Below are 17,749 nucleotides of genomic sequence, written 5' to 3' on the forward strand. Positions count from 1 at the left end.
ACACACCAAAACCTTATCTCAAGTGTAACACAGCCAACCAGCCTCTATTACCAACAAGAGCTTAACACTGCTACAGAAAATTTAATTGTCTTTTAAAAGACAAACCACTGTATCTGTTGGGCCAGAAGGATGAACCTGCCCATCCTCTATGAACGGGATAACTCCAAATGTCTACTTGGTTTCTAAATGCTTGTTTAGGCATTTACTGAAGACACTGCCTTTCAGAGGCTTAAATGTTAACATCCCTTCAACATCAGATCCTATTTCTCTGTACAAGTATTTATTTCTGTAAATACACACATACACTTTTATAAAAAGGAAATATCAAAGATATTGCAAGATAACAATGGTTTACTTGATATGCTCAAAATGTCACTACTACTCCCTCAGTAACATGTCATACTTCAAGTTCTTGCTGTATTTTGTTTTTGTTTTTGACCAAACACTTCATTGCTTGTCAAATTCCTTTAAAGGCATTACGATTTTCTTTAAGGACTATCTCTTTAGATTTAAGGTGCTGCAAAGAAATTTCAGTTTAACTTGTCAAGAAATAACACTGTTTCTCAACAATTTGAAAACAAAAAAAAATGTTTTCCTTAACAAAAAAGGAGCACACAAAACTCTACTGCCCTCTGACAGCAAAACATGAGTATTTTTTTTTTTTCCTTTAAGAAAGCAAGAAAAGCCTGACTGGAAAACTGGGGAGAGAGAGAGAAGAAAATAAGAGTGAAATATTAAATCTGTGCTTTATGTAACCCCACTGCAGTCCAAGTTGATATCCGTGTGGTCAGAGTTTGGCAGTCATCTGTCTAGGCTGAACTGTAAGTGCTTGGTGTCAGGAGTTAACAGTGGCAACAAGTTGAATTCCTCATCAGAGCACAATTCTGTGTCCTTGCCCTCCCCTGCTTTCGCTTAACAAGCACCCATTCTTCTCTCCCTTTGGGTATTTTAACCTAAGGTCATTTTTAGTCAGTGTATTTTGATCTCATGCTAATTTTTATCTTTCTAATGCAGGCTCTCATCTTTTCCAGACCTTTTGCAGCACTTCTGCCTGCCTTCTAAATTGAAAACATGCTCTTAATTCCTAATCAGCTCCTCTTTACTGTTTTTCTTGTGGTACTGACCTTACTGTACCCATTCATCCAGGCTAAACCTCCAGCTTTGCACCACTGCTGCTCACCTGCTATATTAATCCCTGCCATCCTGTACCAGTGCTATTTGAATTTAATCGTGTGAAACATTTGATAAGCCCCGATTGCATTAATGCAAATGGCTTTAAATTGCCTAACAAAATCATGGCAGAGATTGGATAAATAAAGCTTTTACGATGGAGTCAAAACTAAAAAGGGAGGGTAAATACCCACCTCTAAAGAGAAGCAAGCATATGATATTCATTTCAAATTGATTTGGGGGTGTATGTGAAAATATTCAAATTATTAGTTTAGTGCAGAACAATAATAACAGAAAGCAAACAAGGAATGGGTTCACAGTAGAAAATTAAAACAACTAAAATCAATTGTATTGTGTTACATATCTGTATTATGCAAGGCAGCCTTTGATCCCACCTGAAGCACCCGGGAAAATATACAAGATGTTACAGAAAGATACTGAGTTATAGGATCGTAAAACCAGAGAATTACTGAAATATTTCAGTTACTCCATAAATTACAGAGTTTAACTGACTCACAAGTGAATCTGGAAGTAGAGGAATAAGTTCACCATCAGTCTAGGAAACACTAAAACATACCATCATTTTTAGTGAATTTTAAAAGCATTTGCTGTTATCCCTGGATTTCCTATCAGCAACAATTTATGAGTACTTCTCAGCTGATGGAATAAGTCCTAATTCTTTTTTTAATCTTCAAGTAGTATCAAGTCGATATGAATAATCATATACCCTCAAACGTGTGAGCACATGCATACGGAATTGCAGGATATTAGATCAAATATTTACAGTTGCCCACACACACTTATACTTGTAGCAGCCTGATTAAGAAATATCAACCTAAAACAAACAAATGTAGCATCTCTTTGGAAGATAAGTGTGTTGGAAAAATAACATCATTTAGGTAGTATCACACTTGTTCCTATAAACTCAGCCAAAAAAATGGGGATTTTACCAAGACAGAGACAACAGTTGTCACTTGCACATGCAGCGCTAGATGTTCTGAGCTCCTCTTCCTTTATACTGCTGCCTCAGTTTAAAACTCAGACAGAGGGCAAACAAACATGAAGTCAATACAGCATTCATTGAAACTGCTATACATTTCTCATTAAAAGACTGCTTCATAAACAATAAAAATGCGGCTTCAATGCCTTTAGAGAAATGAAATACCCAACCTCTCCCAAAATGATTTTTAATCCTTCTATCGATGCATGTTCCAGAGTAACAAGCAGCCTGTGTATGGCAGTCCATCAAAATATCTACGAATGTCAGGTAAACACAGCATTGTGCAGCAAATGTAAGTAATCAGTGAGAGAGAGCATTCAAAGTTATAGAAAACGTACTCCGCAACCTATTATGATTTTAAGCTCTTAAATACTTTTCAGAAGATAAAATACACTGATTAGAAACATATAAAGATAATAGTAAGAAAATATGTAACTCAATGCAAAATAATCAATTCCATGTTTATAATGGGGAGCCACTGTCAAATTTCTTTTACCTCAGCAGTCCCACAGCCATCTATACTGCGCTGCCTATTCCAGAGAACACAAACTATGTGCTGTCTTTAATGACTAAGAGAAATTACAGCAACAAATACCAAATCCCAGCTTTGCCTAAATATGACAGGTAATCAATATATTTGCATTCACCCTTCAACACAGATGAGGAGCACGATATCCTGGCTGAAGAGAAGCATGATAGGCTGAGCTTATGCAAGAATAAATAATGCCCAAACTATCCCTTGCTCCTATTTATTTTCCCCTTCAACTCCTTGTCAAGATTTCTTTTTCCAGCTGTAGCAAGGCTTTGAGGAATGATACATTGCCTAGCTTGAATGAACATGGCTCAGGTTATACACTGTTCATATGGTCTCTTGTGACATATAATCCTCCTGCAAGGCCAAACAATGAACCATTACGTTTCACATTGCTCTTTATGAGTCAGTAGAATTCATAAATTTGAAACAAGCAGCTCCTGGAAGAGCTGAAGCAAAGCTAACTCAGCAGAAATGAGCTGCAATACAGCTGTCTGCAGTATGCACTTGTAGTCCTTCACCCAGGTTGCTGAATTCTTCTTGGCCTCAAAACTGTCAGTGCAGCCAGAGAAACTAAAACAGGGACCTTCCTAATACTGCTGCAAAGAGGAACCCGAACCTTGAAATCTGCAAAGAAAACCACTTCCCAGCCCAGTGTGGCTGATAGAACTAATGCATCTTTGGCTTACAGCAAGCAAGAAAAATGGAATTTGAGGGACTAAGACCAGAGCACTATCACACAAAACTTTCTTCAAACAAACACTCTGCAAAGTACCAACGAGGAAGACTGGATCGATCACTTCAAAGTTAGATGAGCATTATCTGCAGCTCATCATTACAGCTGCTAGAACTATTCCTTAAGCGCAAGAGACATTCATTGTGCCGGTACTCAGCAATGGCACATACAGCTCTCAGTCAGCCAGATGGAAGAGACAATGGAGCATGAAGATCTGTAAGCCTGAAACGGATTACAATGCTTAGTGATTATATTCACTGCACTTCGTCTGTTTATTTTTCAAAACTGCACTTATTTTTAAAGATTGCCGTATGGGGAAAAAAAAATCACATTTAAAAAAAATTATATATTTCTCTCTACCATTTAGTGCACAAGATTGCATTAAAAAAGCAAATAAGATGCACAAAACCTGAGCATGTCTGACCACACCTGGAGTTTCTTTCCTCCTCATTCAGACCTGATCATAATAATTAAGCGTGATTACATAATTCAGACTGAAATCCATATTTCAAAGCCATTCTTCATACTGAACGAAAAACAGTATTTTCCATCCTTACAGATAAAGACAGCCGGCAGAAAATTAAACACAAAGCATCCTCACAAATACTGGCTTGATAGCAGCACCTGCAATTGCTCAGACTATCACACGGCCATTTTCACTTCAGAGGTGTACAGGTATCCAGTAGATTCATGAAGATGGAATGTACCCCTCCATTTCCTAGCTAAAAACAAAAAGGCCAAGCTTTCTGTTCTTTTACCTGCTTCCATTTTATAAGAAACTCTTTACATGGGTTGCTCAAAAAGTCACGTCAAGTATTTCTGTCCACAGAAGCTAAAACAGATACAAAGACTACAGTAAGAGACAGCAAATTCTCAGGTACAAAATATTTTTCATCACAGTCACCACCATCAGCCATGCATCCACACCAGCAATGAACTAGAGCCTGTGTTGTGCACTCGTAAAAATCTTCGCCATTGGAGGTGATGCACTGCCTCTGTCCTCACTACTATGACATACCACCCACCTCCTCACCATGCTTCCATCCACTGCTTGGTCTCCATAAACAGTCAGCAAGCATCAGCTGATGTCAGTGGGTGCTCTTTTTCTTCATGGAGGACTTCAGTGACACACCTTTGCATCATACACACTTCCACACTGGATGCCATAGTGTCAGACTGTCCCCCAGCTGCCATTTGTTACATGGCAACACTATGGGAAGGTTCAAACTCTACTGCTATACCACCAACATCCACCTCTGACACTGTGGGTCAATAGACTGAAATAGGTGGCATTACTTTCAGCGCATCCTTCATGTAGCACTTCAACACGACACTGCTGAAACATATCATGCCAAGTGCATCCTATTACAATGATTAGGCAGATCATTCAGCTCACTATTTCTTGTAATACGCAGGAAACTAACCAAGCAGAGGTAAACATACTGGAATAACTTCTTCACTATCAGTACAAACATGATCAAGCAGTAATCAAATAACTTTTCATATTTCTTTCTGAGCTTCTAAAACCTCACTGAAGATTTCTATAACAGGACAAAACCTCAACAGTGAGAAAGGAAAAGAGAAACAGCAAAGTATTTCCATTAGCATTCCCTCTATATCAGCTTTTCAACCATCACCAGCTACTTCAGAACTAGATCCAATCCGAAGGGGTAAGTTTAACTTCTTTCTAAAACTGCATTTTCTTGCTGTGCAGCACAGACCTATTTTTAGCTGGTCATCATCAACACATCTATCGCTAGCATGCTGTAAAGGATCCATAATTGCTCTGTTTTTTCTACTTACTATGTTCTTAACACACCTATCTGAACAGCATCTTCAAACTACGGCTGGCAAAGATGTGCCACAGGAGAGTGAATAATAAACTTGAGAGCAAACTCATTAAAGTCTCAGCAAGCCTAAAATTAAATGTTACCCAAATATTCCGGTGATTGTCAGCACTTCGGTGTGATTCTGTTCGCGCTGCTCACCATTTTAGGTAGAAGGCTGCTTTTAAGCACTGTACAAGATAGTGTTCATTAATACCAGTAGTTAATTGTTAACTTCTTTTAATTAAAGATAAATGCCTGGATATGCATCAGCCTAAGTTTGTGTCAGCAAGCAACTGAAATAACTGAGCAATAGCTGGACACCCACAGAGATCATCCAAAACCATTAAATGCAATATATTATTTGGTACGTAATCTTACAAAGTTATCAAGTTTTCTTCTAACATTTACCATGTTGACATACTTGTAGGAAGTGTGTCAACCACACTCTGTAGAGTTAAGACTTCAACAGGAGAACTGCAAACCACTGCTACAACCAGCCTGACAACATTATTTTCTTATTTCTTAATTCTTTTTTTGACAACTGAATTAGCTAAGCCAGTACATACCAAAATAATACAATAGATTTCCTCTATATAATCCATACATTTACAGTTTTACCTTTCAAAGAGTATATGAGACATAGCTATATTTTTCAAATTATTCATCTTTTTTCATTAGTCAGACAGAAGTAGCTCAGTTCAGGTATAAATATCACCCCCCAAGCAGTTACTCTTTTTATAGCATATATTCAGATTGAAGACATTTCTCCTAGACTGTTTGAGGCTGCTCTGTTCTAAACGTTAAATGGCATATTGATCTTTGCCCATTATATATCTGGTATCAGATATAACAAAGAAGAACAAGTACAAAACAAAACGCTATACTTGTCATTTAATTCCAGATTGAAGAGATGACGTGACATGAAACTGTGAAAAAATGTCAATAGCAGTGAAGTAGTTCAAGGAAGAAACCTGCTTTTACTGGACAGAAAGCTATATCCACATATATACTAAAAATACATGGATACACCAACTACATACATAAAGGAAAACATGGAAAATGAATATCGTACACTCACTATTCATAAAGAAGCCTGTTTCTTCTCAGCCCCTCGTACAGAGTGCTCAAATATGGAATACAGTCTGATTTACAAATGATACGGAGCTTCACTTTTTAATACAAGACAAGAGAAAGTGCTCCTCCCACTGCCCCTCCGAATATAAACAGAAAACACATCTACTGATGGGTTTTGGTTCCTTCCAGCCAGTAGTTTCTAAGCATTGCAAAGATTCTGTATCAGTGCAAATAGATACAGCAATAACCTACCAGTTTCCTTTGAAGTCACTGAAATGTCCTATAATTCCCAGGTTAAATTCAAATGTGCCTAATCAACACGAGGTATTAACACGAATGCATAGGTAGAAGAGAGATATGCTAAGTACCAATCAGATACTTGTTGACATGAATGAGCACCCCCTCAAATTAAAAGATGCAGAGCATATCCTTATCAGCCTTATGACAGGTCAGCAGAATCAGACACCTTTAGACAAATAACCACCAATTTTACTTGGTCTTGATTGAGGATTACAAGGGAAATTGTACCAACATTCCCAAAGTTAGCTCACAGCTTAAAGATTGGACTTCTTTATATCTATTACTTACTTACTCTTCCTTACACTTCCTAATAGACAAGGCTGCTCATAGCCTCATTCAGCCTGGCCCTGAATGCTTCCATTTCTGCCTGCTGACTTCTTAGCTTCAGTTCCCTTACAGTTATTTCCCCTACATTTTGTTTTCTATTTTTCACCCAGAAGCACTAGAGAATTTTTAAACCAAACCAAGCCACCACAAAAAAATCCTATCTATCGTGCAACACCGGAGTGGACTTGATAAATCTAATTTTATTAAATTCTCAATCTACTTTCCAGTTCAGAAAGTGCCAGTGTTGTTCAAATATATAAAACGTAAACTTCTTGAACCATAGCTCCTTCCATTTGCACATTATGGCTTCTCCCACAGTTCCCATTTTCTATGACTATACAGAGGCTATCAGTTCCAAGTATCAGATACCTCTAGGTTTTTTGTGCTCTGTCTTTTATTTTCAGTCTAAAACAACATTAATTAACCTTAGTATGAAGCCTCTCAAGGTTACAAAACTTTTCTGCCATTTAAAAACTTCATTCCTAAACTCTGATCCGCAATATAGTTAACAATAATGTAATCCCTCAAGCCTTCCTCCTGCACTAAAGCTTCTTTAAAGCTTCTTTCTTCTTCTTTTTGACTCACTGCACCATATCAGGGCCAATTCTCTATCTTCATACTATAGAGTAGTTTTATCTTCAAACTCTAGACCAGTACTTATGATTACTTAAAATCTAGAAGCTGAGATTGTAAGGTACAACTCCACCTCCCCTTGGAATAGTATTCCTACATGTCAAGTTAAAAGAAACCAATTTCACGCTGTCTGTTCAGACCTTTATTTCAACCCCATGAAGAGGAGTTAGCTAGAAAAATCTCTACAGCTGGAATTAATAGTGACACTTTTTGTGTGAGATGACACAAAGGTACTGTAACGTGGCCCATACTGACAGCACACAAGTCTCTTATTATGAGAGCCCCAAGGCTGCAGGCAGCTGTGCTGCTGGAGTCCAGGAAGCACACCTGGAGCTGCCCTTTCTGCCAATGCTCATTCATCTCTCATTAGCTTCACAGAAAAAAAATAATAGATTCTGCTTCTGAATACATTAAACTAAGTCTTAAGAAAAGTCAATTCTCTTTCCACATCTGAATGCAAGCTAAGACTGGAGGTATTGCTTCCAACTTTTTCCTACCAATAGCAGCAGAAAGGTGAGAACAGTCTGGGCATTCACTTACAGAAAGATGGATTTTGTTTCTGCCTATAAGCAAACTGGACCTAGATGGGCAGCATGGGGTTACACACTAAATATTTTATGACATGAAAAATTAGATCATTTCTCCATGAAAATCTTCATGGTCCACTGAAGTACTTCCTGCACATCACGGATTGCCTTATTTCTTTCTTCCTCCTCTGCCACCTCCATGACACTCATTCCACTATTCCCAGCCTTAAGCAGAGAACTACGTGACAGCATTTGCAGATAAACATTGATCTGTTGTAACATTTTCTTGTTTGGTTACACCCATGTTGAATTTCCTCCTTAGAAGCAGAAGGCAAAACAAAACAACACATACAAATCTAACAGAAGTTTGAGTCTAAAGGACAAAGACAGTGAACATCCGCAAAGTTGGGAAGATGTACAGATGACAATCTCAATGGTTTCAGCATGCGTGCATGCATTAGTAACTGATTTCAATCACATACATCTTCCTTAACACCACAAGTCTTCATCACTGAAGCAAAGTGGGTATCTTGATATAAAACTAGTCCCAGAATAAATTCTGAACTGATGGATTTTAATGAAGAGGGCTCAGAAGGTTGAAAAACCACCTCTTTGCCATTTGTTCTACAGAGGAGTGCATCAAGCATTTCCTAATACTGCAAAGTACAAATTCCCTCCTGCAATAGACCTTATAGAAAATAAATCACAGCAGTTTTCTTAAGCTCTCATCATTTGAAAACCAAAATCACCTTTATGCTCTTTGCAAAGCTTAAACATTCCGTTTGCCTGAAAGCAATGTGCACTTTCATTGCTTTTTTTCATACACAGTAATTTTATTAAGGGGATTTCATTTTCAAAGGAAATTGAACAAAGCAATTTAAAAGGTACTCAGAGGAATAATGAGCAGTAGTGAATTTCGGTGGATGAAGGAGTTATTTCCTACTTATTTTTCTATTACGTGTTAGAATTGGAAATGTGTATAAATGATCAAGTAGGAAAGAACCACATAATCAGCACCATAAAAAGAGAAAAAGAACAGCACATGATACCACAGATCTGTTAATAAGTATTTCGATAAGATGATCGGAATAGACTTGAAACTGCATTATTAAAGCAAACAAACCTACCCATTTAATACGTGGGAGTAAAGACTAATATACTTGAAACCAAAATAATAAAGATAGTAGATATTTAAAATGGGATGCATAAACAAACCTTTTGGAAACAACCATGAGAAATAGATTGCCTCAAAGAAGCCTACAACACAGAGAGCATTTGAGGTAAAGAGGAAAAAAAAAATGAAAACCCTTCATTGCTCATTACCAGTAGTGTCCTCAATTGTAAAATGAACAAGAGGGTCCTGAAACTGGAATGATATCCAGACCTACCCTAAACAATTAAGAAATGCAAGGACTGGGGTACAGAATAAACAATGCATGAACAAATAATAAATAAGAACAAGATCATGAATTCCCATTCACAGTAATAGATAACATCACAGAATGCATCACAAAAGAATTGTGGAAACGCCAAACAATTTCACCAACAGCATTCAAACAAGAATCAGACACACTCTTTTAATAAAATGACAGAGAAGGAAAAAAACCACATTTCAGGTGATATTTTTCAATGTATATAACCTAAACGGAAAGTCTACAACATCCAGTAATCAAAGGAAGCAATTAAGCAACAGTAAGTACTCCAGATTTTCAGGGTAAACCTACACTTATATTTTAAAGGGATGAAGGGAAAGGTATTAACAGTCAATGAAACCTAAGGGAATAAACGGTGTGCTACTAGGCTGTTTTTTTTTAATTTTTTTTTTTTTTTGTGGGATTTCTTTTTAAGAGGTAACGGCAGAAAAACAAACTAATTTTCCTAAGGATCAGAAGTGCTGACTGCAGAGGCACTGCACGTGGATCAGAAGAGAAGGCACTCAGACTAATGCCCTCAGAAAAAGTAAATAAAAGGTGAAATAGAGAAGTCAAAGATCAGACAACTTTCTCTGCTTCAGGAAATCAGTTTTAAAATAAAAGTAGACAGAAAAGTAGTTTAAAGTATTAGGCGATGAAGAAGTTGCTATCTAAACCAGCAAAAGCAGCAGAACCACAATCACTGACTGCATGTATTTGTTATAGCCTTTAATAAAGTTGCAACAATACAAGTATAGTTGTAAATAGATAGCCAGAGGGTACCCTAAGGATAACACTCACCAACTCTGAGGCCTTCAGTCAAGATGAATGCTTGCAAATGATGAGACTGGCCACCAGAACTCCACAAAGGAGCACCCTCTATTAAAAGATGTTATCTCAGTGGTGGTCAGCCTTCAAATGGGACCTAAGAGAGGCAGAGTCAAGCTCCACCCTTTCCAGAAGCACAGCTGAATTACCTTCACCTGTGCTCCTGCACCTGACTCATCACTTGCCTCAGATGCTTAATCAGAATTCCAGGCTGTGATCAACAGTTTCCCTTACACACTTGCTGAGGGAATACTTGGAAAGGTTGAACAAACAGGATTTAGGTGGCATGTAAGAAAGAAATTAAATTTAAGTAATGATCCCACCATCTATTTTGTACAAAACAAATGCTAAGACAAGTTTGGAGGCTTGCAAGAATAAAGAATAACATTTGTGATAGACACATAAAAGCAGCAAACAATGATTTCATCCTTCTCTGAATCTTATTTGATCATCCACAAAAAGTAGCAAAATAATTAGAGAATCAAGAATCCAGAGAGACACAACAAGGGACACAATAGCTTCTTAATATTGCTACCACAAAGTCTTCAGAGAACATTGCACTTTGCTTTACAAAAGAATTAAAAAAAAAAAAAAAAAAAAAAAAAGAATGAAATAGAAAACACATCCATTGTGATACAGTCAAGGAACTTCTAAAGACTTAAAAAGCACTATCAGAATAATTTACTCCGAAACTATGAGCATCCATGAAAATTGCTGTTTAGTGCTACTCCAATCATGTAATTTTAGAGAGCACAAAAGAATTCAGTGGAAATCAAACTATGTGCTAAATCTGAAAGGGTTCCAAGCAACAGTGAAGAGAAATAAAACTAGGGAAAAGAATGAATGCATAATTAACCTTTTAACCCTGATCCAAACTTCACTCAAATCAACAGTATTATTTCTGCTAGCAACTTGATATGATTTTAAAGTGTGATTTCCTAAGATACTAAGAAGGAAATAATCTGGGGGAAAGAGGAGTTTACAAAAACAATAATGCTCGAATTATTAACCTTAATAATAAGTAGAGTTAATAGCTCAGCTTTACAAGTAAAGATAACCAATTTTCAGAGGTGAAGTTTGGGATTCACTTAGAGAAATAAAGCTTGTGACAGACTCAATTCTGGTATATACCTTCCTGTTTCTTCATTTGAAAGTAATAATGAGTTTTTATATGGAAAGTGGAAGACATATTTAGATGAGAAAATACAGTTTTGAATCTAAGATTCATGAGAAAATTTCAGTGGATCAATGATATGTTCTCTCAGTTCCAATGACTTCTTAATGAGGTTTCAGTAAATTCCCACTTGAGTAGATCAGACCATCATTACATATGCCAACATAACTGCATATCATCTTTTTACTTCTATACTCAATTAACATTATACCAAAAATTACTCCAAAAAAAAGTCATTATAAATACTGGAATTTTCATTTTTTAATTGTTTCAATTATAGAATTAGTGGAGAATGCACTGTGCTGCTGTAGGTTGAGATAAAAGAAAGCTCTAAGAAAGCATGCTGATAACAGGGACACATCACTGCATGCACTGTACTGCGGCATCTGTCTCCCAACAGGCAAGGAAGGAGGGGAAGAAGAAACAGTACCTTCTCAATATGTATGCTTGTTTCAAATACACATTCACTTGTCAACCATTTACATCTTAAGTGTGAATATAGTTTCAGCATAGGACTCGTTTATTTACAGCTAGTTTATCACTATAGATAACATTAATAAGGGGCTTCATTTACCAATATTAACTCAGTTAACAAAAAAAAAAAGTGTATAAAAAAAGATGCTTCATACCTATTTTGTGTTTTTCATTTTCCTTGCTCTCTGCGCTACAGCGATCACAGTATGTAATTAACAGTCAGGTAATTTCAGTGAGTACAGATTATGTACAGAAATCCAAGTCTGTGCAGACCTGCCATCCATGGTGTACAGGAAACGGCTGATCACAGCCTGAACCTCTGATTGACAACCGGAGGCAAGCAACAAGTCAGCAGCAGTGAAGGAAATTCAGTTGTGCTACCAGAAGGGGTGTAGCTCGGCTCTAGTTCTCCCACATCTCATTGAACGGCTGACTGCCACTAATGCAGGATTTCTTTTTCTGGACATTGCTCCTTTGTGAAGTTTAATGCAAACCTTCCAAATTGGTGAGCATTTTCCCTTTATCCTTCTATCACACTAATCTTTTGTATGAAACATTTGCATAACCTCTGTTTACATACTGACTGTATAACTGCACACATGGCAATGCAAAGTGATACATTTTCACATCTGCATCTTGCTGGGATGGATTGTTGAACCCATCCTCTAAGCTTAACCTAGAGATTCATAATATTTCAATGGTTTTCCAATTTTCAAGCACAAAACGTTCCAAATGAGGATGTATACATGTATTTAAAACGCGAGCTAAATAATTATTCACCATGAAGAGATAATCCTGCAGTCACAATTCACTCCAATAAAAGCTGTGGCTGCCACAAAGTCAAAGCCTTTTACCAAAGCCACGTAGAACATATTCTGTGTTTTTGACAAGTATGTCAACACCTCCAACTTACTGAATTTTCTGCTGGCAAAACAGTAGTTGCAGCAGATACCAAGACAAAAGCTCCTCCAGCTTTTTTTCTTCCACAGAAGCTGCTTCTTCAATACAATAATCAACTATACTAATATTTGGAATTAGTTATTTATTTGGTTAGTTGCCTCTTATGAATGGTCTTACTAAGCAAAGTACTTTGCAGTTACATAACTCTTCTCTGATTGCATACTAGGTAGCTCATTCATTTTTCAAATCCCAGTACGAACAACAAGTTACACTAAATTGTCTCTTAAAATAAAAAATAATGCACTAAAAAGATGACTGGAAGAGGACAGCACAGGCTGCAGGTCCCAAGGGCTACAGTACTTTTATACCTGCATCCAAATCTGCCTCCAGTCTGCTGAGGGATACACACCAGACCTTCACTACACTCACTTATGCATGTAAGAAGTCAAAGAATTATTAATGGTGATCTCTTAATATCAGAGAAGACACTCATCCAAAGCACATCTGACAAGTTTAAAATTATCCCCGCTGAGAAAAGCAGCTTTTGAACAGCCATCCTGGAGATCTTTACAAAGACTACTGTTTCAAGCAGGCAGACATTAACTTCAAGTTGTGTTAATATTTTCTGTGAATTAATGCTAAACTTAGATTATTTCTCAAGTGTGAATAAAACAACAAGAAAGACAAGTTCAAAAAGTACATGCAGATTTACTGACTGTGACCCTCATCTTTCTTAACAGTATTGTACCTCACTAGATTAATTTTTATTTACTCTGGAGAACCCTGTGCCCCGTGACACTGCATACAAGGCACTGTAAATGTGACAAAGATTAATATTCTGGTGAGAGCTCATATTTGTAATTTTGGTTTTTCTTTTCCAAAAGCTGTTTCTAAAGATCTCAGCTACGCTACTAGACAATGCTGAAGTTTTCAACATTGTTCTAATTGGTCTGTAATTAATACAAGCTAATCCTACCTTGTTTTGTTTTTTTCTTTCCTAGAACAAGCTTGGTGTAGTAACATCCGTCAATGACTGTGCTCGGAAGTGCTTTCATGCAGTTATACACTACATCATGTTATTTAAAAGCTGAAATAACTTTGTGTATAAATGACTGCTAAAAATACATCACAGGATATTTTTTCAGATGTATATATTTTCAAATATTTTAAGTCCCATGCAGGTTACATATAATGTAAATGAAAAATATGTAATGGCCCTTAAAGTTAGTCAGTGCTCTGCTGAGACAGGTCACCTGGACTGCTTCCATCTTTCTTCCTCCTCCCATAATGATCAGAAAGTCACGCCTTCAACTTCTCTTGGAGTCTGCTCCCATCTTCTTTTTCTTTATTTGAGTTTCGTTCACAGTAACACATTTTCCAATAACTTTTCAACAGCATACTGAGGGAAGTAATCTAGTAAAATTCAAAGGCCATTCTTTTGAATGTGCTAACTTTAAAGTAAAAGCACAATCACGTCTTCCGACTGCATTGATTTCAAAAGTATGATAAAAAGCTACTATTAAAGAAACATATTTCATGAAATTCTAGCTATAATAACCAATGTAAAACATAAACAACTTATCCTATTTCCTTTTTCTTACTCGCATTCACATACACAAGCATTTTTTCCATCTGCTGTATCACTGAAAAGGACAGGAAATGCCTAAAAGGAAAAATCATGATTAAGCCCATTAAGCCTTACAATGGTCTTGCTCCTTCAAATGTCATTTTAAGTTGGGACTCCAGATTGGCTGGGGTTATTATTTAAATCTGCAGCACATGACAGGAGCTGACAAGGAGCCAGCTGAGCCCTTCCTTCTTTCTAGATACAGCACTCGTGTGTGCCGATGGATGAGCTGAACACTGGGAGATACAGAGAAAATACAGCACCTCAGCAAACGCATCATTCCATATTCCTGCAGTTACCACCTTAAATGTTCTGCAACATTTCTGCAGGTTTTCGGTTCTAAACAGATTTATATCAGAAATTAGAAATGACTGATGGCTAAGCATGAGCATAACATATCTTCCACACCATATAGGTACTGTAAATTGAAGGTGATAGTCACCACATTATCTCTCCTTCTGACTGAGCTACAAGTAGCAGATGCATTCTAGTTTATAACTTAACTCTGACAGTAGAGGCAACACCACGGCTTAGGAGTTTTTCCTCTGATACAAATGAGAACACCATACAATAGTGTGTCTGTCTGTCAAACAGCCATCATTTGCAGCACTCTCCAGTATTTCCTTTTCATCTTCCATAGTTCATTAACCATAGTAAGAAGATAACTCCTTCAAGACTTAACCAATAGCCATAGTCACAGACAACAAACAACTGCAGGTGGCAAAGCACTGGAAGTGAACCTACAGGTATGTGTAGAACACAAAGGCACTTGGGCAAGGCTTGACCAGGGCTTGACCTGTAACCCCAGTTTCTCAGCCTAGCTCACTAAGTCCACAGGACAGAGGACGTTCCTGACCTCTTTACTCATCTTCACCTCCTCTGTACCACAAATTAATACCTCAAAATGGGTCAGACATCCATGAGATGGAGACAGTTCACAACCAGTTGGCAAAAGTTAGTTTTCAATGCCCCAATGCTGTTGTACCACACCAACAGTACACAACGCTATGAAACTGAAGATATGAGATTCTAAGACAAAATACTGACATCTCTCTTTAGTGAGGCTTAAGACATTTTTTCTCCTCATGTTTATAACAGTATTTGCTCATAGAATTTTCATAAGATGAGAAGCTATTATTTTTTCAGGTGCAGAAAATGCTAAATTAGCATGCCAGTAAGACTTTCAAATTTAAATTGATTACCTTTGATTTCTTTAAAGTACTAATTACCTGCCATTTCACCAACCAGAATTAGAAACTATTACATGCATGCAGATAGTCACCTAGCAGGAAGATTTCTCCATTTACAACAGAGAGAAATTATTTACTGCTGGTATGAAACACAATGAAGCATGCTATGATAAAACAATACCGTTGCTGACCCTGCTGGCAACTGTGGTATCTACTGTAATTCTTCCAGCACATTATCTCCTGTGAGTAAAGCTACAGTATAGAGGACTTCTAAGACATTTACGGCACATCATAAAGTCAGGAATCAGCTCTGGAAAGTAAGTAACTACTTGTCTAAGTTCATGTTTATTAGCAGAGCTGCTGATGTTAATGGGTTAAATCTTGCTGTTAGGTAGGCGTATTTTGAAGTGCTGATACAATTCTAGAGATTATCTACAGAGAACTTAAAATTTGTAAACAAAACTACATACATGCATAACTGTAGACCTAAAGGGAAATATATTTTAGCTAATAAATGCAGTGAGTAAATTAAGCCTTTTCTGCACAAAACACATCTATGCATCCATTTATTTTCAGAGGGTACATGCATTATACAAGCTTAGCACACTCCAGTTTTGCCAAAGCAGCAAGACTGACTTCCCTGAACTGATGAAGGGGTTAATCGAAGACAGCAATAGTATCCAGACTGACAGGTCCTCACACCCAGCTGCTTTCTTAACATAACGCCTGCACTGTGTGCTCTTTATTTCTCTTTCCTGTATTTTTACTGCTCCTCCTTTTATTTTTTTCCTCCCTCTATATAGAATTAGAGACAAATTCAGGTCAAAGTGAGCAGCACAGTGAGAAGTGCTCAGTAGGGGCATCTCCAGATTGCACTGTGTGGCTGTGTCCGAGCCACTGATCCCAGTCTTGGCCGCAGAACACCAGGTCTCTTAAACACCAACCCAGCATTCAAAGATCCAGCTCAATAATTAAATCCTCTGACTATGGAGTTTCATAGAGAGCAAAGACCTGCAGTTAATAACAGATCCAACGCCTGAGCCAGAACTGCACTGCACAAAGCAGGTTTCTTAACTCTTGGATCCAATTCAGACTTAGTTTTGGCATTCATCATAATTATTTTACTATCAAATACTCTATAATCTACAGATATAGCACAAGAAAATAAAAACAAATCCCAAAGAACAGCACTCAGGGCTTTGAGAATTAAAACTGATTAATTGCTTCACATCTGCTTCATAAACAGTTGGAAAGTAACAGGGTTACTGTTAACTTACTGCTTGCTCCTAACTGGTCTGCAGTCACTGAAGCAAAACTCGTATTCACATTTGAATATTTAATAAAATACAGAGGTTGCTAAGCGCATCACTCTGAAGATGCTGATTTTATTACAGTAAAATGCTAACTTCCCAACTTGCTGTATTAATCAATATGGTTGCCTCAGTTGCACAAAGATGATTAAATTTTCATTGCAGTTCACTAAAAGTATGATTAGCTATAAATATTTTAACAAATATAATAAGAGAAGATTGTTAATATTTTATTTACCATGAATAATACCTTTAAAACACCTTTTAAGAGATTGTTTGAAAGATTTTTTCTAGTAGTTGACTTTCAAGAAATAATGTAAAAGTTATGGGGATGAAATTCTGTACCGGGATATCTGGCTTTTACTGGAAATCACAGAATGAGTCTTCTTACCTTCAGTGGTCCAGAAAGAGAAATGAAGTGAGGGAAACCTTTCAGTCTTGAGATTGAAACATGGATTTTATGTACCTGTAAGAAAGAGGTAGAAACAGAACTTCTAAGTATAAAGGTAAATTTTACACATTTGCTTAACAAAGTACAAGGCCTGAAATGTCTGACTTATTCTACTTTTCTTCAAATAAAACAGCGGAGTTGCCTTGGAAGATCACAGTGGTAGCCAGGGAGCACTTAACTCTCAGCAATTCCTCTTGGAGAAAAAGGAAGAAGACTCCAAAGTCAGGCTAGGAATCATGTGTGCTGGAGTGGCCA

At 37.2% G+C, this 17,749-nt stretch overlaps 1 protein-coding gene across 6 annotated transcripts in view; it reads right to left on the reverse strand.

Moving 5' to 3' along the window:
* Nucleotides 1-17,749, reverse strand: part of LOC107316441 (uncharacterized) — a 297,655-nt gene that overhangs the window by 181,445 nt on the left and 98,461 nt on the right. For all 6 annotated transcript variants that reach the window (XR_004307962.2, XR_014948400.1, XR_014948399.1 and 3 more), the window contains one exon: nt 17,435-17,509. Coding sequence is in view for 1 of the 6 variants with exons in the window: in XM_085553587.1 (XP_085409713.1) it covers nt 17,435-17,509 (75 nt within the window). In the remaining 5 variants the exon portion in view is untranslated. The remainder of the gene's footprint in view (nt 1-17,434; nt 17,510-17,749) is intronic.

The sequence above is a fragment of the Coturnix japonica genome, chromosome 7 (assembly GCF_054131305.1).
Source record: "Coturnix japonica strain WE chromosome 7, WE-NBRP24, whole genome shotgun sequence".
NCBI lineage: Eukaryota > Metazoa > Chordata > Aves > Galliformes > Phasianidae > Coturnix > Coturnix japonica.